General features: G+C 38.6%; 1 protein-coding gene across 7 annotated transcripts in view; it reads right to left on the reverse strand.

The window, feature by feature from the left end:
- Positions 1-24,894, reverse strand: part of HECW2 (HECT, C2 and WW domain containing E3 ubiquitin protein ligase 2) — a 410,406-nt gene that overhangs the window by 234,650 nt on the left and 150,862 nt on the right. For 4 of the 7 annotated variants that reach the window (XM_055089204.1, XM_028480351.2, XM_024115624.2 and 1 more), the window contains one exon: positions 18,833-19,159. In XM_055089204.1, the coding sequence (XP_054945179.1) occupies positions 18,833-19,124 (292 nt within the window). In that variant the 5' untranslated portion in view covers positions 19,125-19,159. Of the gene's footprint in view, positions 1-18,832; positions 19,160-24,894 lie in introns of those variants that run through there. The other 3 variants (XM_024115625.2, XM_024115626.2, XM_024115628.3) reach the window with 2 other exon arrangements.

Genomic DNA, 24,894 nt, shown 5'->3' on the forward strand with positions numbered 1-24,894 from the left:
GGGGGCCTCATCTGACACTGATCCAGAACGATTTCCATATTAACATCCTTGAACACTAATGATGCTATTCATCAACTGAAGTACAATTGCCATCATCATATTTCCTACATATCGTGTTTAGCTTTATTTTTTAACTCAACAAATACTCTTTATCCAGAAGTAATGGGCTGTACTCGGCAGTACAGCAAATGGAGACAGAAAATGCTCTTTGCTTGGCTCAAATATGCAGTTTAATCATCATCATCATCATCATCATAGTCGATACCTCCTATACTCTTATTAAACCAAGTCCTGTGCCCAGCACTTTACATGTATGCAGAAAAATCCTACTGGGGATTTTATTATTTCCTATGAGATTGCTACTGTTATCAGAGAGGGTAAGTAACCTGCTCAACATCACACAGGAAGCAAGTGGCAAAGCAGAGATTTAAATCCATGTCTACCCAACTTCGTAGCCTAAAAACATGATCTCTAGCCTCTGTTACGTGAGTTGGGAGGTTTATGACAAAGGATAATAGACACAGCATAAGCTACAAAGTCAGGAAAATTTCAACTCCTCCTTATCCTAATTGAAAATACCTTGAATTAAATTCTTGGTCTATTACTTTGGCTATAAAATGAGGATACTAACAACTGCCTAAATTAGACATTTGTTGCACTACACAGCATCCATCTCTCTCCTCATTCTCAGCAGTGTAGCTTGTATAGCACCACCACCACCACCACCACCCACTCCAGGCAGAACCTGGTTGGTTTGGAGGATAAATTGCATATGCCATTCTCCGGGCCACAGTTACTGGTCCAGGGAAGGGCTAGGTTTGTTTGGTTCTTTTTAGTCACTGACAAATCCTAACTGATACATTACTCCATAAGGTTGTTTTAAGAATTAAATGAGGTAAGATGTGTAAAGCACTTAGTCTAATGCCTGGCAAAAATAAACTTACATTTATTAAATGTTTGGCAATAATGTGGAACATGGACCGGACTAGAGCATGTTAGACTGAGGAGATTACTTCTGTAGCTAATAAAAAAGACCTAAACAAAACGAGAATCAGGAGGTGACAGTGCCAGGAATCATTGCTAACTTAAAACATACATTACTGAGTAGCAGATTAGATGTGCAGGTTGAGGGAGGGGGTAGAAGTCAACACCTTGGGCAGGGTCGTCAAGCCTGAGAAACTAAAAATAAAAAAAGCATTTCTACTAACTAAAACAGGGAAATGAAGAAGAACTGGTGTGGCATGTCAGTCAATTTGTTTTGAACAGGCTGAGTTTGAGGAATGAGTAGGATATTCAGAGAGACATGATCTTGGGAACTTTCAGCAGAGGTTGGGACTAGTTAGTTGTGTGCTGGTAAACTAGCTCTGGGTAAGTGGGAGGAAGCCCTGATTTGTAATGTTTGCTCCTTTTTGTGGTATAAATGCTCTTATCACACAGCTGCCTTCATGCTACTTACATGAGGAATTGGGAAGAGATGTGCAGAATTGGCTCTCATGAGCCAGGAAGAGATGGCTCCAGTCACCCTTGATGAAAATGAAGCTTTCTGCTTAGACTGGCAGTGAATGAAATTGTTCAAGGTGAGAGGTTAAAAAGAAGAGAATTCATAATAAAGCCTGAAGAATACTTAGAGGATAAGGGTGAAAAGGGGGGAGTTTCAGCATAGAGGAAAAGAATGAATGGCCAGAAAACTGGGGGAGTTGGGACAGTGTCACATCCAAATGAAGAAACAGCCTCAAAAACTGGGTGCAGTGGACAGCACATAAGGCAGAGGGTGCGGACCAAAAAAAGGCCTAGTGTCTGACTTTTAAGAGTATTGTTGACTTGAAGTGCACAGTTTTGGTAAATAGTAGCGGGGGAGAGAGTCTATTGTAACCTCTTAAAAATAATTCTCTATATATGTCATTTTTTCTTCCTATCCTTTTCTTAATAGAGATATTAAAGAAATTTTGTTGAAATATTTCAGCTCATGGACACTTTTGGGTGCTGGTCACATCTGCCTTTAGAAAACAGTAAATTACATCAGTTACAGTTTAGAGAAAGATGAGTAGGTTTGAAATTTTATGGCAAAGGAATTTAATAGGATCTAAGCAATCATATTAGATCCTCTCAGCCTTTCTTACGCCCAGAGCTTGTATACACACTCGGCCCTGTGGATTTAAAATCCCAAGGAATGGGGTGCTCCACTGCAAAGGAAGCATAAGAAGTAACAGAACAATATATATCTCTGTGTATCTGATAAGAAGTCACCAGAAGAAATGTGATGGTTTAAATGGAACTCTTTCAAGAACCATAAACAAATGTTAAACTCTAGGTAAAAATGCATACTGTAGTGTTTAGGGGTGAAGCATACTGGTATTTGCAATTTACTTTGAAATGCATCCAAAAATAAGATAAATTGATCAATGGATAGATATGTGATAAAATAAATATAACAAGATGTTCATTGTTTAATATAGGTAATGTGTATATGTGTGTGTTCACTGTACAATTCTTTCAAAATTTTCTGTATTTTTGATATTTTTCTAATAAAAATATTGGGGAAAATGCAAATAAATAAATAAATAAATGGAACTCTTTCACTGAAGTATTGCTCAAAGTGACAATAAGTATTGGGTTGGGGGGGTATTTTAGACAGTGCTATAAAAACTAGTAAAAAAATGATTTATAAAATAAATCTCTATGTGCTTACTTTATTTTATTTATTTATTTTTTTTTTTTTGCGGTACGCGGGCCTCTCACTGTTGTGGCCTCTCCCGTCGTGGAGCACAGGCTCCGGACGTGCAGGCTCAGTGGCCATGGCTCACGGGCCCAGCCGCTTCGCGGAATGTGGGATCTTCCCGGACCGGGGCATGAACCTGTGTCCCCTGCATCGGCAGGCGGACTCTCAACCACTGCGCCACCAGGGAAGCCCTATGTGCTTACTTTAAAGGAACTAACTCAGCATACACTACAGAATCTTCAAAGATGAATTTATGTTCAAAGGAGGCACAGCAAATACCCATTTAACAAACTCTGGTGTAACCGAAAGGCTCACTCGGGACAAGCAGAATGACTGAGAAAGAGAACAATCTAAGAATAGTGGGAACCATTCCAGACCCTGAGCACACGCCCCTGGGGGAGCATGAAATGTGCAGTTCTTCCAAGCATCCCACCAGGCTGAGTGGAATTTTAATTTAAAATGATAGGGGTTTTGATATAAAAACAGCCCCTAAACACAAGCCAACTTCTCTGGCACTCAAGCTAAGACAGGAGTCTGTTCCAATACTGGAAGAAAAGCTAGCTGCACTCAACTCATTGTTAAGTTGCATTGCCTTCTTTTTGCAAGGGTAATTTTGACTACACTCAAAAATCACCTGCAGGAATTGACTTTAGCCCCTAACTTCCTTTAAAAAGTAACTCCACTGTGGAGGAAATTCCTATAGACACTATTTTTTCTGACTATTTCACTGAGTAACCATGGGTACATTACTTAATCCATCTGGGCCTTCAGCCTCTCATTTGTAAAATGAGGTCAGTGAAGTAAATGATCACTAATTTCTTTTCTAAATCTAAAACCTCTATGACACTATCTTTCAAAATAAACTTCAATAGATGAATAATATATTTTAATGATTCCAAAAGACAAAAACAAAAAACAAAAAAACACAGTACTTCACTACCAGCATTCAATTTCCTTAAATAAGTAACAAGGTTTCCTTACATTTGAGTGAAACTTACTTAGAATGAGGAATTCTGGGGTTCTGTCATTAGCATCCACACAATGTGAAGATGATAATGTGGCTGCTTAACTTAGCAATATTGCTGTAGTTAGAAAGACTAACAAGTAATAATAATAATTTCTAAAAGAAATTTTGTCAGTTTCGTAGCACTCCATTCAGGCAAATGAATCACATGATGGGCCACAAAACTCTAAGTTAGCTGACATATGCTGACCTATAACCTTGCTTAAATCAGCAGTTACAGTGGGTCATGTGCAAAGCACAGTTCACCTTGTTTATCCCTTTGAAATGGCTCAGGAATGACAGGTTTTGGCAGTTAAAGTGAACAGAGAAAAAAATGGCTGTTACACAGCCCCAAACTAAGAATTTAACCTCCTCCAGATGTTCACTGAATTCTTAAGGCTCCCCTTTTCACATGAAATGTTTTATCATGTCAAAAATATGCCACAGACTTACACTTAAAGAAAAAAATCTATTTGGATGCTTTAAAAAGATACGCACTAAATATTTAGAATCCTATTAGTAATGTAAATTTGCAGTTGGAAATTTCAAGATTTTTTTAGGTTAGTCTTTCAGTAACATATTTGCTTCTATATTACACCTTAATGCTATAACTATAGTCTAAAAAACTGTTCTTATTTTTGCAGAGTAAAAGGATGATCATTCCTTGATCCATCAATAATCATATAATAGCACTTGTTCACACTAGAAGTGTAATAGTATATATTTCTGAATGACAAAAACACTACAGATATTCTCCATGTCAAACTCACAGCCTTCAGGAAAACATCCAAGAGTGCTTAGAGTAGCAGATGCATATTTTTGAAAACAAGAGACCAAGGAAGGCCAAAAAAGTGAGCATTTAAAGCAGTAACAGTGAGTTCAGGGAGCAAATTTATTTCTATTTAAACATACAGTGCTTTCTATGTATTTTTTTTCTTTTTTAAAATTTGGCTGCTTTGAGTCTTCATTGCTGCACGTGGCGAACGGGGGCTACTCTTGGTTGCAGTGCACAGGCTTCTCATTGCAGTGGCTTCTCTTGTTGCGGAGCACAGGCTCTAGGCGTGTGGGCTTCAGTAGTTGTGGCTCACAGGTTCAGTAGTTGTGGCTCACAGGCTCAGTAGTTGTGGCTCACGAGCTCAGTAGTTGCGGCACTCAGGCTCTAGAGCACAGGCTCAGTAGTTGTGGCGCACGGGCTTAGCTGCTCTATGGTATGTGGGATCCTCCTGGACCAGGGCTCGAACCTGTGTCCCCTGCACTGGCAGGTGGATTCTTAACCATTGCGCCACCAGGGAAGTCCAATGTTTTCTATATTAAAGATAGAATCCATGGCTTAAGGAAACAGGAGTCGAAAGGCCAACATATTGTATAATAATTGGGAAAAACCCTAGAATGACAGCACTTTACTAAATATAGATATTTTAAAAATTCTTTCAGATGCCTGGTACAGGGTAAACGCCTAATATTGTTGAATGAACAAATGAATGAATGAATATCAAAAATAATCTTTTGAATAAAATCATTAAGAGAAAACTACATAGATGGCCAACAGGCACATGAAAAGATGCTCAACATCACTGTCATCAGAGAAATGCAAATCAAAACCATAATGAGATATCACTTCACACACCTCACATTTGTTAGAATGGCTATCATCAAAAAGAACACAATGGGGGGTGGGGAAATGGGATGAATTGGGAGAGTGGGATTGACATATATACACTAATATGTATAAAATAGATAACTAATAAGAACCTGCTGTATAGCACAGGGAACTCTACTTCACTTCGCTGTACAGTAGAAACTAACACAACATTGTAAAACAACTATACCCCAATTAAAAAAATATATGGACATGAAAAAAAAGAACACAATAACAAATGCTGGTGAGGATGTAGAGAAAAGGGAACCCTCCTACACTGTTGGTAGGAATGTAAACTGGTGTAGCCACTATGGAAAACAGTATGGAGGGTCCTCAAAAAACTAAAAATAGAACTACCCTATGATCCAGCAGTCCCACTCCTGGGTATATAAACACTAATGTGAAAAGATACATGCACCCTAATGTTCATAGCAGCATTATTTACAATTGCCAAGATATGGAAGCAACCTAAATGTCCATCAACAGATGAATGGGTAAAGAAGATGTGTGTTTGTGTGTGTGCGCGTGTGTGCACACACACACAATGGAATACTACTCAGCCATAAAAAAGGATGAAATTTTGCCATTTGCAACAAAATCAATGGACTTGGAGGATATTATGCTAAGTGAAATAAGTCAGACAAAGAAAAATACTGTATGATAGCACCTATATGTAGAGTCCAAAAAATACAACAAACTAGTGAATATAACAAAAAAGAAGCAGACTCACACATATAGAGAACAAATTAGTGGTTACCAGTGGGGAGAGGGAAGGGGGGAGGGGCAATATAGGGATAGAGAATTAAGAGGTACAAACTATTATGTATTAAATAAGCTACAAGGATATATTGTACAGGAATTATAGCCAATATTTTATAATAACTATAAATGGAGTATAACCTGTTTTTTTTTTTTTGGTACGCGGGCCTCTCACTGTTGTGGCCTTTCCCGTAGCGGAGCACAGGCTCCGGACGCACAGGCTCAGCGGCCACGGCTCACGGGCCCAGCCGCTCCGCGGCATGTGGGATCTTCCCAGACCAGAGCATGAACCCACGTCCCCTGCATCGGCAGGCGGACTCTCAACCACTGCACCACCAGGGAAGCCCTGGAGTATAACCTTTTAAAATTGTGAATCACTATATTGTACAACTGTAACTTATATAGTATTAACATCAACTATACTTCAATTAAAAAAAGAGGGCTTCCCTGGTGGCGCAGTGGTTGAGAGTCCGCCTGCCGATGCAGGGGACAAGGGTTCGTGCCCCGGACATGACGCGGAGCAGCTGGGCCCGTGAGCCGTGGCCGCTGAGCCTGCGCGTCCGGAGCCTGTGCTCCGCAACGGGAGAGGCCACAACAGTGAGAGGCCCGCGTACCGCAAAAAAGGAAAAAACATAACATGAAAGAATCTTCAATAAAAAAGTATTTACTTTTGTGTCATAATTGCTCTAGCCTAAAGCCGATTCTTTAATGAAATTAACTGATCTGCATGAATAATGTGGCACTGAAAGCTGCTCAGGACACAACATGAACAGGACACAGTTAAAGAGTTAAGAGTGCAACTGAAGAGACAAATGTGGAAGAAGATAAATTACAACACAGTGCAATCAGCACTGAAACAGTGATGCGAAAAAGTTTCTAAGGGAGCAGGAAAACGGACTGATTGCTGAAAGAGATGGGGGGGGAGCATGACAGAGTGGGTGGCTTCTGAATCCTCTCTAGAAGGATACACAGAAGTCAGCCAGGAAGAAAGGAGATGGGGACAGAGGCACAACCTTCAAGCATAGCACATGAAGCCCTTCATGGGAAAGACTGCATCTGCATGTGCAATTCCCGCCTCCTAGAATGACTCTTTTACCTTCTTGGTGAAGCCCGTTCTATACCCTTCCCATCCCCCAATCCATCTCAAGCATTAAACTGTTCCCCCTCCATGCTCTCATGGCCTCCGTAATGTTGTTCTGAACACACTGCATCATGCACCCCACTAAACTCTGAGCTGATCCATGTTGTATCTTATTGCCTAGTGGCAGACAAATAGGAGGCTCTCAACAAATGTTTGAAGTTGGTGTGGCAGCTACCTCCTACGAAACAATTACCCTTGTATACATATCACAAGTGTTATCTTGTTCCATCTTCCTTGCAATTGTGTAAAGTTGGTATTGTTCCACTTTGTATATGAAGAAAGAGGCTCAGAATGGTTAAAAAACTCCCAAGCACCAACTAAGTGACAGAGTCAGAATCTAAATCCATGTGTCTCACACCCCCATTCCAAAACCATCCTCTTGGGCTTCCCTGGTGGCACAGTGGTTGCGCATCCGCCTGACGATGCAGGGGAGCCGGGTTCGCGCCCCGGTCTGGGAGGATCCCGCGTGCCGCGGAGCGGCTGGGCCCGTGGGCCGTGGCCGCTGAGCCTGCGCGTCCGGAGCCTGTGCTACGCAACGGGAGAGGCCACGGCAGAGGGAGGCCCGCATACCACACACACAAAAAATAAATAAATAAAATAAAAAAATAAAAACAAAACCATCCTAAAAACAAAACCATCCTCTTATCTACACTGTTCCTGATGCTGAGTTGATGGATCCACGAGACTTGACTCAGTTCAAGTTTGTTTGTAATTAAGGCATTAGCGTGGTTCTCATAATGATTTTATGAACTACAGTAAATTGAGCAAATATGACCATCTATCGTATTTACTTGTTGTTTTATAAATTTTGATGTAAGAAAAGAAAAAATCAGGTTTTCTCAATGAGGAGATATACACTAGGAGTTTGCAATTCATAACTGAAATAAAAAATACAAATATAAATCAGTTTTTCTCAATGAGCATGCATACATTGAGAGTTTGCAATTTACAGTTGAAATAAAAAATACACACAGAAGGTAGAACTACAAGAACTTAGAGGAAGAATTCCTTAATGTCACCATTAAAACTGTGTTACAGCACTCTGGCACTCACAACTTAAAACAGACTGAAGATCTGAGTTGTTCTATACAGTTTCTCTGAAGTCCATATGAAGTGAAGTGAGTCTGTAGTTATTCAAAAATCCAACAATGTCATTCAGATTGTAGGAAACAACTGATGGAAATTAATATAATGACTTTCATAGTTATCACAGCTCTACTATACCTCAAAGACTGCCAGCATAAGGCTGGTTTAAACTAAAGATACAAACAAATGGTACAAAATGAACTAGAGACCGTGTGAGAGCCCATAAAGGGGAAAACTCCCTGGAGAAAATGAAGAGAAGATTTCAGACATACCTGACATCTTTTATCATTACCTACATTAACCAGAAAAAAGAATTATTTGATTTGGTAAATCAACAAGGGTTTGAAATTAAAATTTAAACTCCTCCTACTTGCTTCCATTTATTTTAGAATGCAACTTCGGGGGTGGTGTGTGTGTGTGTGTGTGTGTGTGTGTGTGTTTTGCAAGAAAGTCAAACCCCATGTACTCTAGTGTTGCTGATTCAGAAGTCTTTTCTTTTCATCCTTAAATTATCTACTCAATAAATTGCTGCTTTAAGCCACTAAGTTTTGTGGTGGTTTGTTATGCAAAATATATAACCAGAACAATTCCTGTCTATGAAAAAACCACAATAATAATAATGACAATATGGAAGAAAGGGTTTAAAACAGGATGGAATTAAATGTCAACAATAAAAAAGAAGATGGGGAGGGAAGTGATTGTAGTGAATCTCTCCTAAGATCCTTGTACAGTTTGAGAGGTGCTTAAATATACTGATTCATTAAAACCTTTGTTAATTATACATGACATATATTTTAAGGATGACCACTAGAACTAGAATGTTCAACTGCCAAGCAAACAGACTGAAGAAGAAAGTGGGAGGTAGTGGTGAGTTAAGAAAACTTATCATTTCAACTGAAGACATAAAAGTAGAAGGAAAAAAAAGCAGGCAATATATAGAAATATATAGAAAACAAAATAAGATGTGGAAATAAATCTAAATATATGAAAAAATAATACCAAATGTAAAAACACTAAATGCACCAATTTTAAAAGATGATCACACAGATTGGATAAAAATCATAAAGCTATAGATGATTTACAGCAGGTATATCTGAAGCAGTCAAAGAATGGCTGAAAGTAAATTGGTGGGAAAACATACATCAAGCAAAAACTAACCAAAAAGAAGCTGATAGGGCAACTGATAACAGACAAACTGACTTTAAGAGAGGTATCAGGATAAAAAGATGGCATTATAAATGTTCTTTCTTTATTGGTGTGCCCACTATTTAGTCCTTAGGAAAGTTATGAAAAGCCAAGTAAAACAAACATTACAAAATTAGCATGTGTGGTAAGGATTATTTTGTATTTAGTAATGGGTTATATCAGAATGAAACATTTGTAAACCTCAGGCCAATGGTATTTTCACAAAATATTTACAATTATTTAACGTTTAATAATTATGGCACCTACATAAGCCTCCTTTAGGGAAAAGTGACACAAATCAGCATGGGGGGAAAAATCAAGTAGTATTTAAAGAATAACTGGATAGAAAATAAAAACCATGTCACTATATGGAGAGAAGAATACCTATTTCAAGTATTGCTTTCAACCAGTATGTTAGGGGATAAAATATACTAAAGTGTCTTCAGTACACTGAGCTATACAATTTTTTGAAACCTATGTCATGTCCATGGAAGTGTTCCATTACCATTTTGAACTCACGGACTTCTCTGTGAACCAAATCTTCAACACGCATAATAAAGGAAGGTCCACGATCATCTGAGACACCAAAGCAATGCTGTGAATTCAGATTCCAGTAACTGCTATTGTGCATCCATAATGTTGGGTATTATCCTTGGTCCTGCCCTAGATGTGTCCTCTCATTCAGTCTTCTGAACACCTTGCAAAGTATATCCCAAAGTATGACACTTTCTAACCTCCAGCATCTATTCTTGCAGCGACTATGGAAGACCAGACATGTTGTTAGCAAGACACATCTATAATGGCAGAGATATTGACTGCTCACCAAATAGCCAAGGGCTTCTCCCCATTTCCCAGTCCCCATGCAGTTAGGCAGATCATGAGACTAGTGCTGAACGACGGACTCTGAGCAGAAATGAAATGCGTCACTTTGGGGACAAAGCATTTAAGAGCTGGTATAAAAGTCTCCAGCTCTCTCGTCCCTTGACAGCTGCCCAAAGAGGCCCTATGTTCCAGATGGTGTAATGACAAGATGGTTGAGACTTTAATAATCCAGTATGGCAAAAATCAAGAGGTGGTAAGCCTGAGTCCCTAAAAGACAGTACAAAGCAAGCCCCCATGTTGGATACATAGCATTAGTAATAAATCATCTTTTGTCTGTTAAGCCACTAAGGATTCAGGAGTAGTTAATTACTGTAGCATAATCTGACCTATCCTAATACAACAAGGTAACAAAAAGTAATTTACAGTTAAGTTGTTCCAAAAAATAATTTCATTTCCAAAGCTATTATTTTATAAGAGAATTTTTTTAAATTTAAAGACATGAGCTAAAACAACACTTCTTTGGCAGTAATCATGTAAAAATACCCCAAAAAAGAGTTTAAGAACAAATACTCTTAACTGTTTTTGACAGCTGTTCTGGAAACTAAATACCTAATACATAAATTATTTGTTCCATTTGACTGAATTTCAGATTAAACTGCAGCTTTCCTATCACCTTGGAAAGCACGCTGGTTTAGAACCTACATAATACTCAACTTAGAACACTGCATTATTTAGCATTCATATTTTAAGTGCTTTGTATAATTCCTAGAGCTCAATTTCAAAAGAATGGATTTTGTTTTGTGTAAGCAGAAGTAAGCCAGTATGTCACTTTAATCTGGAAATCCCTTCTTATGGACTCACTCAGTGGGTAAATTCGTGCTGCTGCTTTAGACTACCAAGGAGATGATTTCATTATTATTAACAGAAGCCAACATAACGATTATAGTTTACAATCAGCAGGCCCTTACAATGAGCCCAGGTACCTTGCTAAGAGCACTGCATGCATTATCTCATTTAATTCTCATGATACTGGCACTTTCCTTAGTCTTTTTTTTTTTTTAAGATGAGAAACCTGAGGTTTAAAAAGATTACATAATTCTCCCAAGCTAGTAAGTAGATCTGAATTTACTAGTCTGTCTGACTCTAGAGCCTGTGCTCTTAATCACTGATAACCTCAGAATTTCTCAAAGTGTGCTGCGTGTGACAATCCTGGGTGGCCCACAGACACAGTTATTACTAACTGTTAATGTATGTTAGGAAGAAACATAGCTAACACAGCAAGCCTTTCCCAGACCTTACTGCTTAGAACAAGGTCAGGGTACATAACCACTTTGCTTTCTTTTAATCAGATGGTTTAAAGAAAAGATTAATAGCACAAGTGATAATCCCAATATTGCAAAAACCAAGAAAGTGCTGAGAAAATAACTAAAGGTTGAAAAACACTGGACTATATTTTTCAACACAGAGGGGAAAACATGAAGACTGGGACACAGGACTCTTAAGTCCCAGCCTTGATTGACTCCAAGTAACTGTATGGTATCACCATTCTGGACCTTAGTTTTTTATCTATAAAACATCAGCTTGAATTTGGAGCTCAAAAATACATGATCCCAATGCCCTGGATAACTACTGCAACTTTATTTTACCATCCAAATGCAAAGAAATATGAAAAATGTCATAATACAAAAGCCAGGATTTTTTAAAGACAGGGTCAAAGTACAATTGTTCTGCCATCTATCTCTGAAGATACAATCAACGCACAGAACTGAGAGGTATACTCAAAGGATGGTCCAGACAATGCTGGTAAATTATTTATCTGTTACCGGTCTATGACAAGATAAGAACCTTGATCCAGAATATGAAATACCTAAATCAATAAGCACTTTATTTAGTTTAGATGATTTTTTAATAGCAAGATTTTCTCAATGAAGGAAGCTGTTACACTGATTTACATTCTGGAGAATGTTTCTTATTGAGTTACAGATCAGTAACAAACAGTTCAGAGACCAGCACTGTAAGAAGCACAGGTGTACAGCACAGTGTAAACTTCTAATTTTCATAGTGTGCATTTTCCTAGTTCTTTTCAGGTACCTGAAGTTGCCTGCACATAAGAAATGGCAAATTAAACTTCCTGAAGTGTTTCTCTTTTGAACAGCCAGAAAAATAAGCACAAGATTAAAGGTTAAGGGGAATTAGATAGTGAGTCTGAAACAAATTTAATATTTTCTGCCTCCACTTTAAAAAGTGTCCACTTGATTTTTCTTGGAAAGCTGTTTGTGTTGAGTACCCTAAGTGTTCTTGCACAAGATAAGCATTTGGTTCTTTTTATTTAGAGAGCTTAGGAGGAAGCAATGAGTAGCACTATTAAATTTGTGAGGGGTCGATTCTAATTTTAGATACCAACACTAAATTATAAATCTAGTGATTTCTGGAAACCATCTGCAAGGCATTAATTGTTGTAATTTGGAGATTTGGGGCTATAGGTACATTGTGATCATCTCTGGAAATCTCAGGGTGTATATGAGACTTTCTGGAAGGAGAAAATATAATTAGCTTCTGCTTTAAGAACCATGTTCACACTCAAAGTTTCCCCAAATGGTGTTTTGATATTTTCAACTTTTTTTCTTTATATTCCCAATAGGATCTCTACATTGCCTAAACTGCCTAAAGAAAGATTTATGTTTCTGATCCAGAAGGATATGTTTTCCCTCCAGATTAGTAGTGCTAAAAGTCATCTGGAACAAGCTGTATAGTGCAAAACGTTATTAGCAATCAGCTAAACAAAAACAAATCACACTTCTAGGTAGGAAGAAAATGTAAGCCAAGAGAAATATGATCAAAATGCGGAGTGTGCCAATAAGCCACACCTCGCCAGTCCTGTGTTCCACCCAAATCCTTCCCCTTTGGGACTTATTTCTATAGAGACCATCTCTCAGTTCCACAAATAAAACTAGACATTGCTAGGAAACAGTCCAGCTTCTCAGGACACAGCTGAAGAGGAATGGCTGCTTCCTACTAAGAGGTATAGAAACCTGAAGCTATTCCTGCTATATGTGCTTCTACGAAACCTATTTCACACAGCCTGAGAGAGAACTTATTATGCATATTCCTCTTTAGTCATAACAGCCTTAAATTTAGGACATAACTTGGACCCCAACATTCTTTTCCCCATCTTTGCCCTGCATTTCCTATTTTCTTTCAGGTCTTCTCCAAATGCATCATCTCACCTATCTTCCCTTCATAGGGCCCAAGAAAATTGTTTTGTACATTTTCAAATTACTAACTGCTCATTTGAAAGATTCTTCCCATCACGTCACTGATTCTATTAAACTCTTGAAAATTTCTGCATGGCTTGGAGTTACAGTTTTCAAAATTTTTATGTCAATTATTTGTTACTTCTTTTAAAAACAACTGAGTGGTTTTTACCTATATTAAAGCAGCTCAAGCCCTCACCCTGAAGCAGTAACTATGGAAGTAGCCCACTCACTCTTCATCCTGCCTTTAAAAGCAGTTGTGTTCCTCCTTTCCCCTTTCTCATCATAACAGCCACCCCAGTGACTCAGTTAGGAATAACTGTTGGTACAAGAAAGCCTCACTAATGATGACTTAAACAGAGGTGAAGATTTTTTTTCATATATAGCAAGAACTATGGAGTTCCAGTCCAAGCTCTTTCTTTCTTCTCTGTAATTCTTGGCTCTTAATTTTCTTGACTGATAACTTATGGTTGCTACATGGATGCCACAACTCAAGATATCACATCCTTTCACCAGAGTCCCAAGTACAAGAGAAAGGGAGGTTTAAAGACTCTCTTCATGAGGCTCTGGTTTTTCATTAGAAAAGGAAGTTTCCCCAAAGTCTTTCCCTTACATATCACTGGCCAGAACTGGGTCACATGTGTACTCCTTGACTACTCACTAGTTGGACTACCACATCAGTTTAGACCCTTCCTGAGTCTGGAGAGGGCCTGCCTGCCCTGAGATCAAGGGCTTGCTGCCCATCCCCTGACCCCATAAGGAAGAAGGGATCAGGAGATGGCTGCCAGCTAAAGACCACAGTGCTGTCACCCGTCCCTCACTACGTGGGACGGCAAAGTCCCCACAGAAGTGAGGCTGTCTCCAGTCCAGAGGTCAGAACAGTCCATCCTAGCCCCAGGAAAGAAATGGATATCTCTGCTTAAACCAAGGTCTCTGTCACTCACTTTGAGGTCCCAGATAGCCAATCTTTCTTTTAAACACAGCTGTGGTTCTGCAACTACATAAATGAACCATCCTTAATGTTCTAGATGTTAGGACCTGTGCCTTTTAAAGCCATTAACTGTGGAAGACCTGTTAAAACCAACAGTATGCCTGAAAATACCACATACCTCATTCCACCTACATGATACTTTTATTCCTGAATTCTAGTCTCTGTGTTCATCCCATCCCCTTAAGAGGTCTGAGGGTGCCAATTCCTCACACCTTTTCCATGCTAGGGATCTAAAACTATTAGAAAATACACTAAGAAGGAGACAAACATATGGGACTCAAACTATCATTTATTATTTATTCAGAATTCTCTGGAAATGGCTAGATGCGGAAATTAAGTGGAACCTCTTACTGTCTACCCTAAATCAAAAGCAGGGGGGAAATTTCTGCTTCAGGCCATATTGCAGTAATTAGTTCCAGACTTGCCTTCCTAATGAAGCAACTGTAAAACTAGAAGGCAGTGGTTTTCTGACACTGCACAATAGATTAAAATCCCAAAGTGAAGGGAAACTTATAAGTTGACTCCATGACCACCCAGATCTCAGCTGGGGGACAATTTCCTGGCAGTTCTGATGAGCTAAGGAGGCAGCAATCAGAGTTTGAGTCAACTGAAGTGGCTAGAATCTCCAGGCAAGGCACTGGAAAGGAAAGAGCTATGGGGGGGATGAAGGCCAGAAGTCCACATGGGGATCCCCCATAAGCCCCTGGCTAAGGTCTTGGCTGCACATGTGCAAGGCAAGACTACCAAGGCTTCTTTCCAGAGAGCAGCTGCTACAGGACTGAGAGTGTAGTGGAGTTAAAGAAGTCAAGCAGTGCTGGAGAACACTGGAGTTACAGCTGAGCCAGAGAGAATGGTTAACATTCCAGGCATGCAGCTAAGACATCAGAAATGCCACTACTTAGGAATAAGCACAAAGTCCTAGAGTAAAGCCTAGTAGACCTACTCTAACAAAGCCCCAAACCAAGCCCTAACAAAGTCCATAGAGGAGACCAAACTTGAAGGCTGAATGCCATCAAGCTAGAAGTGCTGCATAACTACACTGGGCTTTCCACAGATCCATTCTAACCAAGTGTTAAATCATACGTAGTAAGCTCAAGGAAATAAATCTGCCAACTAGAATAAAAATTAACATTAAAATAAAAAGTATGCCACAGAACTCAGGATTTCTACAATACAGAATCCTCAATGTCCAGTGTAAAGTAAAAAATTGCTGAATACACAAAGAAACAGGAAAATGGGACTCATGGTCAAGAGAAAAACAGACAATAAAAACGGACCCTTAGATGACCCCCACAGATATTGGATTTAGCAGAGAATTTAAAGCAGCTGTATTCAAATCAATTCAAAGACCTGAACAAAGATATGGTCTGACAGACTTAAGACATAGGGACTCTCATAAGAGTAATTAAAACTATAAAAAGAGAAATCCATATTCTATCAATGAAAAGTCAAATAACTGAAATTTTAAAATCCATTGGATGGGCCTGACAGGAGAATGAAGATAAAAAAAGAAAAAGTTAGTGAACTTGAAGATAGGTAAGTAGAAATGGTTGAATTTGAATACCAAAGAGATTAAAGAACAATTAACCAGAGCCTCAGGATCTTGTAGAACAATATGAAATGATGTAACAAATGTGTAACTGAAGTCTCAGAAAAACAAGAAGAAAGTGAAAATAGATAGAAAAAATATCTGAAAATATAACGGCCAAAATTTTCAGTTTCCATTAAAAACATTTACTTAAAAAACTCAAAGAATCCCAACCAGGATAAATAAAAAGAAAATCACACCTAGGTACATAATAGACAAACTGCTGAAAACCAAAATAAAGAAAAAAATGTTGAAAGTAGCCAAAAGGGAAAAAAAGAAACACATTTCACATAGGGAAGCAAAAATACAATGAGGATACTTAAGAAAGGTACAGAAACAGCTTGAAATAAACTAAAGAAGAATAGCATTTTTCAAAAGAGATTTATTTCCTAATTCTATTTTCCTAGCTATATCTTTGGACTAATTCCAGATTTAGAACTCTGGCCTATTCTCTAGAAAGTGAAATATAAGAACACCAAGATTTTGTGACTTTGGTCACTTGGGAATAAGAAAAACTTGGTTTTGGATCCCTTAGTTCCTTCACAATTAAATACAGACAGGGAAATAAAACAAGTGAGGTAAAGAAACAGAAAGAAAGTTAGGGAAAAAAGTATGAAGTAATAGGAGTCATTGTCATAAGTGATTCTAGCACCTTACAGATTAAGTTATTCACACACAAAAAAGAAACCATCCTATGTAAGAAAATAAAATTGATTATGTCCTAAAGAAATATCACATAAGAATCATTTAAGAAAACACAGTATTCTATTTGTAGCCTCCTAGCAAGCATTACAAAATCTCAAATGAGAAAAAAGGCAAAAAATTATGAGAAAAGAAAAAAGTTTTATGAAATCCAAAAGGGTGAAATTACACCAAAACCAAGAGTTACTTCTAAAGTCACATCAAAACTGTAAGATTCTTTTGTGATCATAATAGAGATCAGATATAAAAATGTAATTTTAAAATCATGAATCTTCCTCACTTTGAATGTACATTTAAACACACCTGAGGAAAATGATGAACTCTGAAGACTTTTCCTCCCTTTTTTTGTGATAAGAGGAAATAGAAAGATAAAAATTCACTGAATTTTTTTGTTTCCATTTCTCACTACCTAGCATGATTAAACATTAAAAACTATATAAGTAAATACAAATCAATTTTATTTTAGTCAATATAAAATTCTCTGTCCAGAGAAACATAAAGCACAATGGGTTTAACATTTTAATAAAATTTCAGCAACAACAGGTATTTTATCAGAAAGACATTGTTGCTTTCCCAACGCTGGCATTGCTGACATGTGGGGATAGATAATTCTTTGTTGGGAGAGGCTGTCCTGTGCATTACAGGATATTTAGCAGCATCACTGACCTCCCATTCCCCTACCCACTTGTGCCAACCAAAAATGTCACCAAACATTGCCCAATGTCCCATAGAGCAGGGGTCCCCAACCCCCACGCCATGGACGGGTGCTGGTCCACGGCCTGTTAGGAACCGGGCCACAGAGCAGAAGGTGACCAGTGGACAAGCGAGCAAAGCTTCATCTGCCGCTTCCCATCGTTTGCATTACAGCCTGAACCATCCCCCCCATAGCTCGTATTACTGCTGGATCCACTCCCCCAACACCCCTACACACCACCCCCTCACCCCCATCCATGGAAAACCTGTCTTCCACAAAACCGGTCCCTGGTGCCAAAAAGGTTGGGGACCGCTGCTCTAGAGGAAGTGGGCAAAATCGTCCCTGGCGGAGAAGCACTGCATAAACCAGTCTGCCCCCGGCAACCAATCTAGTCACTAAAATAAAAAAAAAAAAGAAAGAAAGTAAGAAAGAAAGTCACCTGACTTATAGTATACATTGAAAGCAACAATGTCCTTCTGATAAAATATCTGTTGTTGTTAAATTTTTAAAAGAATTCTCTTCATTCAGTGAAAATGTTCTCCAGCTTTGGGGAATGCTGGATTTTATTATCAGAGTTGATTTAGATTTTCTTTATGACTGGTTAGTAGGTTTTGATTTTTGCTTTCAGTTAAAGTAAATACTTATATTTTCTGGGATGTGCTATTCATCGTGCACTCACCTATGAATAACAGATGCAAATCAGCTAAACAGAGCTAGGACACTTTTATTAAAACAAATAGTAACCTATTTCTAGGTCATTTGTTAGGAGAATATGACACTTTCTTTACCTAATTGATCTAGGACACATCAAGGAATTTTGAAATAAAAAGATACTCTAGACTACAAGTTGTTCTTAATGTAATTCAACCTTCTGAAACAGCACATTTTTTCATATCATTTATCTAAATCTAAACATCCTTTTCATCGGTTTAAAAATACTAGTAAATGTTAATAGCCACCTCTTTCCAAAATGCGGTTATTGATCAAGGGCAAAGTGAAGTTTTAAAAAGAAAATACTGCAGGTACTGACATTTAATTAAGGTAGAGATATAACCACAGTATTCGCATCAGCAAAAGGTATTTATAATTGTTGACTGCCCCCTGCCCCAAAGAAGAAGAAAAAGTTTCTAGGATCTGGCTGCTTTAAATTATGTGTGTGAATTTCTTCCCAGGAGAAAACACAGAATAGTATAAGGTCAGAGTGAAATGTATGCTCAAGTCACAAGCAAGTCCAGTTCATTTGACTCACCTATGTGATAAAGTCCAATCCAATCACTGGGGTCCACCTCCTCTTTAATGTCCCAGAAGATGATGAGGTTCTGGGCTTGCCCCAGCGTGTACTCATACATGCTGGCAGTCAGGCTGGAGCGGCTCTCAGAAGTCACCAGATCGGTGTCGCTGTTGGCCCGCTGTAGAGTCATATTCTCGGGCATGGAGCTCTGGGCGGCCAGGCTCTGGAGGTTCTCTGGACTCAGTGTGTACCGCATCTGGGGATTTCGACGCCTCACAAAAAGCAGGTGCTCCCGGGCTGAGCTAGCCATCCCGTCTGCCTCTCTGAGGTTGGCTTTCTACAAAGCTGTGAGAGACAAACAAGCACAAAGCATTAGTGCTACATTGCAAGGAATTAAGTTTAAGCTTCCCAGATAAAAAGACTTTATGAGTGTTTGTTAAAGCTTAACCATGCAATAATTTTCTGCTGTCAAAATAAAACCTATTATTCTACTGTCAACTGATGATTGTCAGAAACAACTTCTGTAGACTGAGGTCACAAGATGGCAAAGGCCCTCAAACACCTGTGGCCCTCAACTTCACTGGGCACAGCTTCCTCAGAGCAATTAAGAAGGGGACTTCCCTACCATCCCTTTTACGGCTATTCTTTTTCCTTCAGAAATGGCATCCTCCTCTCCTTCACATATTCGTTTGCTGATGCAATTAAATTTTAAAATAGCAAGACAGAATATTTTGAGACATGTTCAACAGAGTTGAAATATACTACTGAGGACAAGTTCTATTTCCTTCCCATAGGAATGAAACTCACTAAACCCTTTTTCAGGAGCTTGTTCAAATGTTACCTCCTCACTTAAATAGAGCTGGCCATCCTATTTAAAACTGCAACAGCCAAGCATTTCCCATCCCTCCTTCCTGGCTTTACTTTTCTCAAAAGCAATTACTCTGATCTGATGTACCACCACATAGTACCACATACTTATTTATTTGGTTGCTGTGTACTTTCCCCCACAAGAATGTAAGCTTGGGGAAAGAACACTCTTCAATAAAAGGTGATTGGAAAAATTGGGCAACCATGTGCAAAAGAATGAAACTGGACCACTGTCTTACACCATACACAAAAATCAACTGAAAATGGCTTAAAAACTTGAAATAAAGCTCCGAGAAGAAAACACAGACCAAAAATTCTTTGACATAAATCGTAGCAATATTTTTTTGGTTCTGTCTCCTAAGGCAAAGGAAACAAAAGCAAAAATAAACAAATGGGATCTAACTAAACTTAAAAGCTTTTGCACAGCAAAGGAAATCACTGATGAAACAAAAAGACAACCTACTGAATGGAAGAATATATTTGTAAATGATATGACTGATAAGGAGTTAATATCCAAAATATATAAACAGCTCATACAACTCAGTATCAAAAAAACCAAACAACCCAATTAAAATATGGGCAGAAGACCTAAACAGACGTTTTCCCAAACAAAACATACAGATGACCAGTAGGCACATGAAAAAATGCTCAACATCGCTAATCATCAGGGAAATGCAAATCAAAACCACAATGAGGTATCGCCTCACACCTGTCAGAATGGCTTTTATCAAAAAGAAAACAGATAACAAATGTTGGCAAGGATGTGGAGAAAAGGAAACCCTCCTGCACTGTTGGTGGGAATGTAAATCGGTACAGCCACTATGGTAAACAGTATGGAGGTTCCTTAAAAAACTAAAAATAGAACCAACCACCATATGATACAGCAATTCCACTTCTGGGTATATATCCAAAAGAAATGAAAACAGGATATCAAAGAGGTATCTACACTCCCATGTTCATTGCCGCATTATTCACAATAGCCAAAATATGTAAACAACCTAAGTGTCCATCAATGAATAAATGGATAAAGAAGATGCAATACATATACATACAATGGAGTATTTTTCCAGCCATGAGAATGAAGGAAATCCTGCTCTTTGCAACAACACAGATGAACACTGAAGCATCATGCTAAGTGAAATAAGTCAGAGAAAGACACACACTGTATTATCTCACTTATATGTGGAATCTAAGAAGAAAGTCAAACTCTTAGAAACAGAGAGTAGAAGAGTGGTTCCCAGGGGCTGCGGGATGGGGGGAATGGGAAGGTTGGTGAAAGGCTACAAACTCTAAATTTTCAGATGAATAAGGTCTGAGGAACTAACGTAAAACATAAATGACTACAGTTGATAACACCATATTATATCATTGGAATTTGCTAAGAGAGTAGAATTTAAATGTTCTCATCAAAAAAAAAAGTGAAGTGACAGATGTGTTCATTAACTAGATGGTGGAAATCCCTGCACAACGTATATGTTACATCAAATCACCACAATATAAACTTTAAATATCTTACAATAGTATCAATTATACCTCAATACAGCTGAAACAAACAAACAAAAGAATGTAAGCTTCACAAACGCATCTGTTTTGTTCACTATTTTATTCCCAGTGTTTCCAACAGAGCCTGGTACACAGTAGGTGTCAATAAATGTTGAATGAAAAGATCACTGAACAGTGAGCATCCTTCTGGTAGACACTCCTTAAGCTCCTAGGAGATATTCCTTACTATCTCCTAGATACTCATGACTTACACCTTGAGTCCCTTTGCTGGGCCTGCCCTTTGCCAAACCTATTTCTACCATCTAGACCCATAGTAAGCTATTTCCTTGGCTCCCACTTGGCCTCCATCTAAAGGAACAAAGCTTTTCCTGTTGAAACTTAGATCCAGTCCCCTGTTGGTTCACTGAGTCTAGTCCTAAGATATCCATTTTCTTCTCCATTGCCAGACTCTGACAGAGATTCTTTCTAAGACCTCTGTACTTTACTCTAGCACATTTGAGGTTCCATCTGCCAGTGCCTTTCCTGTCTGTCCATGGATTCACACTCCCTCACCCAGACACCACAGGCTCTACACAGAATGAATCTGGCTCTCCTCTCACTACCCCTTTCAGGACTACAACATTCACTAATAGGTTTATGGATTTAACATTTACTCTGCATCACTAGTATGTGCTGGCCTCTTTAATATACTACATCTTTTCAAAAGGCCACTCCTGCAAGGTGTCCTAGAACGTCAGCATGAACTTTCATGAAAAAAAAAAAAAAAACTAATCTTGGGCTGAATATTTACGTTATAACTAATAATCTTGGATACCAAGTCGGAGGTAAGAAAAGAGGAGGGTTCCCTAATTTCTCCCATCCCCTCATCCATTTCACAAACACTTGGGTGAAGGGGATATTCTACCATTGCTAAGGCCATAGTACTTGCAAATGTATCTATTCAATTAATTTCTGTCATAAAGTTGATCTCATATTTTTAGCATTATCCCTTGAATTAAAAAATCACTGGGATTGGTGGGCAAGATGTTCTGTGTAAAAAGGACAGAGATAAAATGAACAGAGAAATTTAATACTCCTCTTCATAAATTTAGCACTTGCTTCCTTATGTGGTATATGGTAACTCTGACATCATATAACCCATAACTGTTAAACAACCTCAAATCTATGAAGTCTAAAATTCAGGTCAACCTCTAATCTCAGGGTTTCATGAAATTTTCATTTTAGTGGATTTCGACAGGCCGTTCTTTGTCTATAAACCCAGAATGAGCCCAGCACCACATCAGCTTCAGGAAGCACTGTCAATAATTAACTCCTAACATGTTGTAGTCAAACAGAAAATGCAGGCTGGACATAACTAAGCTACCTCCCTGAAAGGAACAGGCCAGAATCTTTACAGCTTTAAGCCACAACAAAAGAACAACTGAAAATTACTCTGCTCTAGAAAAAAGGGGAAAAACAGGGATGTACACCAAAACTGTTTTATTTTTTAATGACCTCTATTTAATCAGAGAGATAGGTAAACACAGTGGATAAGAGAATAAGCTCCAAAGTCTGATTTCTGGGTTTCAGTCATATTTCTACTATTAAGTTGCTCTGTGATCTTGGACAATTTATTTTAACTCTCTGTGCCTTCATCTTCCCATCTGTAAAGTAGGGACATAATAACATCTGGTTCATAGAATTTTGGAGAGAACTAAATGAATCAGTATAGGTACAGCATTTAGAACAATGCCTGACATATAATAAGTGCTCAATCATGTTTAGCTATTAATATTATTATGTGACTACATTCTACTTTAATTATATAAAGTAGAACTGGCTTTAATCCCCTTGATCCCCCCACTTATTGGGAGAGTAGGCTATCAGTATCTGCCATTATTCAAAGCACAATCCCAAAAACAGAAAGGAAAAAAAGAAAGAAAGAGCCTGGTAGGCACTGAGGAAGAGCGATACTGAAGCCCAAGGCTTAACGCCATAACAGTGTCCTGACAAGGGCCATTCTCTGGTCCTCTAGCCAGAGATAAGGGTTGGAATTCGACTTTCTCACCATTATTGGGTTCATTCATTCATTCATTCATTCATGCATTCAACAAAATTTTATCAAGCACCTCCCTTGTGAAAGGGAGACACGCAACAGACAGTCAAAAAATAAGACAGAAATGTGCAAATTTGCTAGTTTAACAGAACCCTGCAAAAAAAACATATGGAGCCATCTATTAGTACAGGTTTGGCATAAAGCTACAAAGTATACTAAACAGAAAAGAGAGTCAGGTTTTCTTTCAAAGTCTTTCTTTTCTTTCCCTAAGGCATGTAATTTACTCTATAGGAACTTTGACTCTGGGGGGAAATGACAAATACACATATGAAAGAATTCAATCCTGTACTTATGACACTTCACATATATGTACAATTTGTCCCCCCAAGTATGTGATGGAGATAATAAACGCTCACGAGGCATCACGAAGTGATAGTAATATAATATTTATAAGGTGTTTTACATTTTTCAAAGCATTTTCACTTCTATCATCTCAAGTGAGACCCATAATATTATGAATTAAATTTGAGAGATGCCATCATCTCTGTTTTCAGGTGAGAAAACTGAGGATCTGTGAGGCAAAAGGTTAGCTGAAGGAGATAAAAACACTTTGGAAGTGGTTATATATTTGAGGTAAGTCTTAAAGGATTAGAGGAAAAGAAGAAATATATGAAGAAATGAATGCATTCTAATTGGAAGGATGGATATGGAGAAGCAACCAAGGATGAGAATATGAGAGGGAAGAAACAAAATAGAAAACAGAGGCTCTGCAGAACCCTGGGAAAATTATGGGAATCCTCCAAAGGTACCAAGCAGAAGCCCAGGGAGAGAGGCGGGTCTTAATACTGCCACTGAAGACATATGGTGAGCCCAGACCTGACTCAAAACATACTGATGCCCCATGAGGTTAAACCCACCCAAGGTTGCAGAGCTGGTAAGTGACAAGGGTAAAAATCAAGGTAAAATAGGAGAGAGAGAAACACACAGACACACGAGAGAGAGAGAGAGAGAGAGAGAGAGAAGGGAAGGAGGGAGAAGGTGGGGAGGGGAGAAAAGGAGGGAGAGGGAGAGAAACATGTCTTGAAAGTCAAGGAGAGATTCTGAGGGAGAGCCTTAAATGTTGCAACTAACGACTGAAAAGTTATCATAGCATCTGAAAACTAGGAGGACATCCTTGGCCTTAGGAAAACCTTTTCCGTGGCGTGGTAAAAGTGGTAAAAGCCAGAATGTTGAGGTTTGAGGAAGGAGGCTGGAAAGGTAAATGGAGGTAAAGAGTACAGACTCTTCTTCAAAATGCTGGACTGTAAAGGGAAGGAGAGCACGTGGTAGAGGGTGATGTGTGCTGAGACAGGGCTGGGTGTGTTTGCTCGTTGTTTCTCAGCCTGAGACAGACTTTTGCATGTTTATAATACTAGCATAGACACTAAAAGCTCAGGAAATAGCTGTTGAATGAATGAATAAATGAAAATTGAAAGAGCCAGTGAAGAGGAGAGGCTGAAGATGTAGGAAAGAGAGGAGATACATGATGGAGCAAGATGACTGAGGAGGAACAAAAGCTGGAATACACAGGACAGGAAGAGGATTAGTCTAAACCAGCACTGCCCAATAGAAATATGATGCAACCCACTTATGTAATTTTAAACTTTCTAGGAGCCACATTAAAAAAACATTTAAA

This window comes from Physeter macrocephalus, chromosome 2, assembly GCF_002837175.3.
Source record: "Physeter macrocephalus isolate SW-GA chromosome 2, ASM283717v5, whole genome shotgun sequence".
Taxonomy (NCBI): domain Eukaryota; kingdom Metazoa; phylum Chordata; class Mammalia; order Artiodactyla; family Physeteridae; genus Physeter; species Physeter macrocephalus.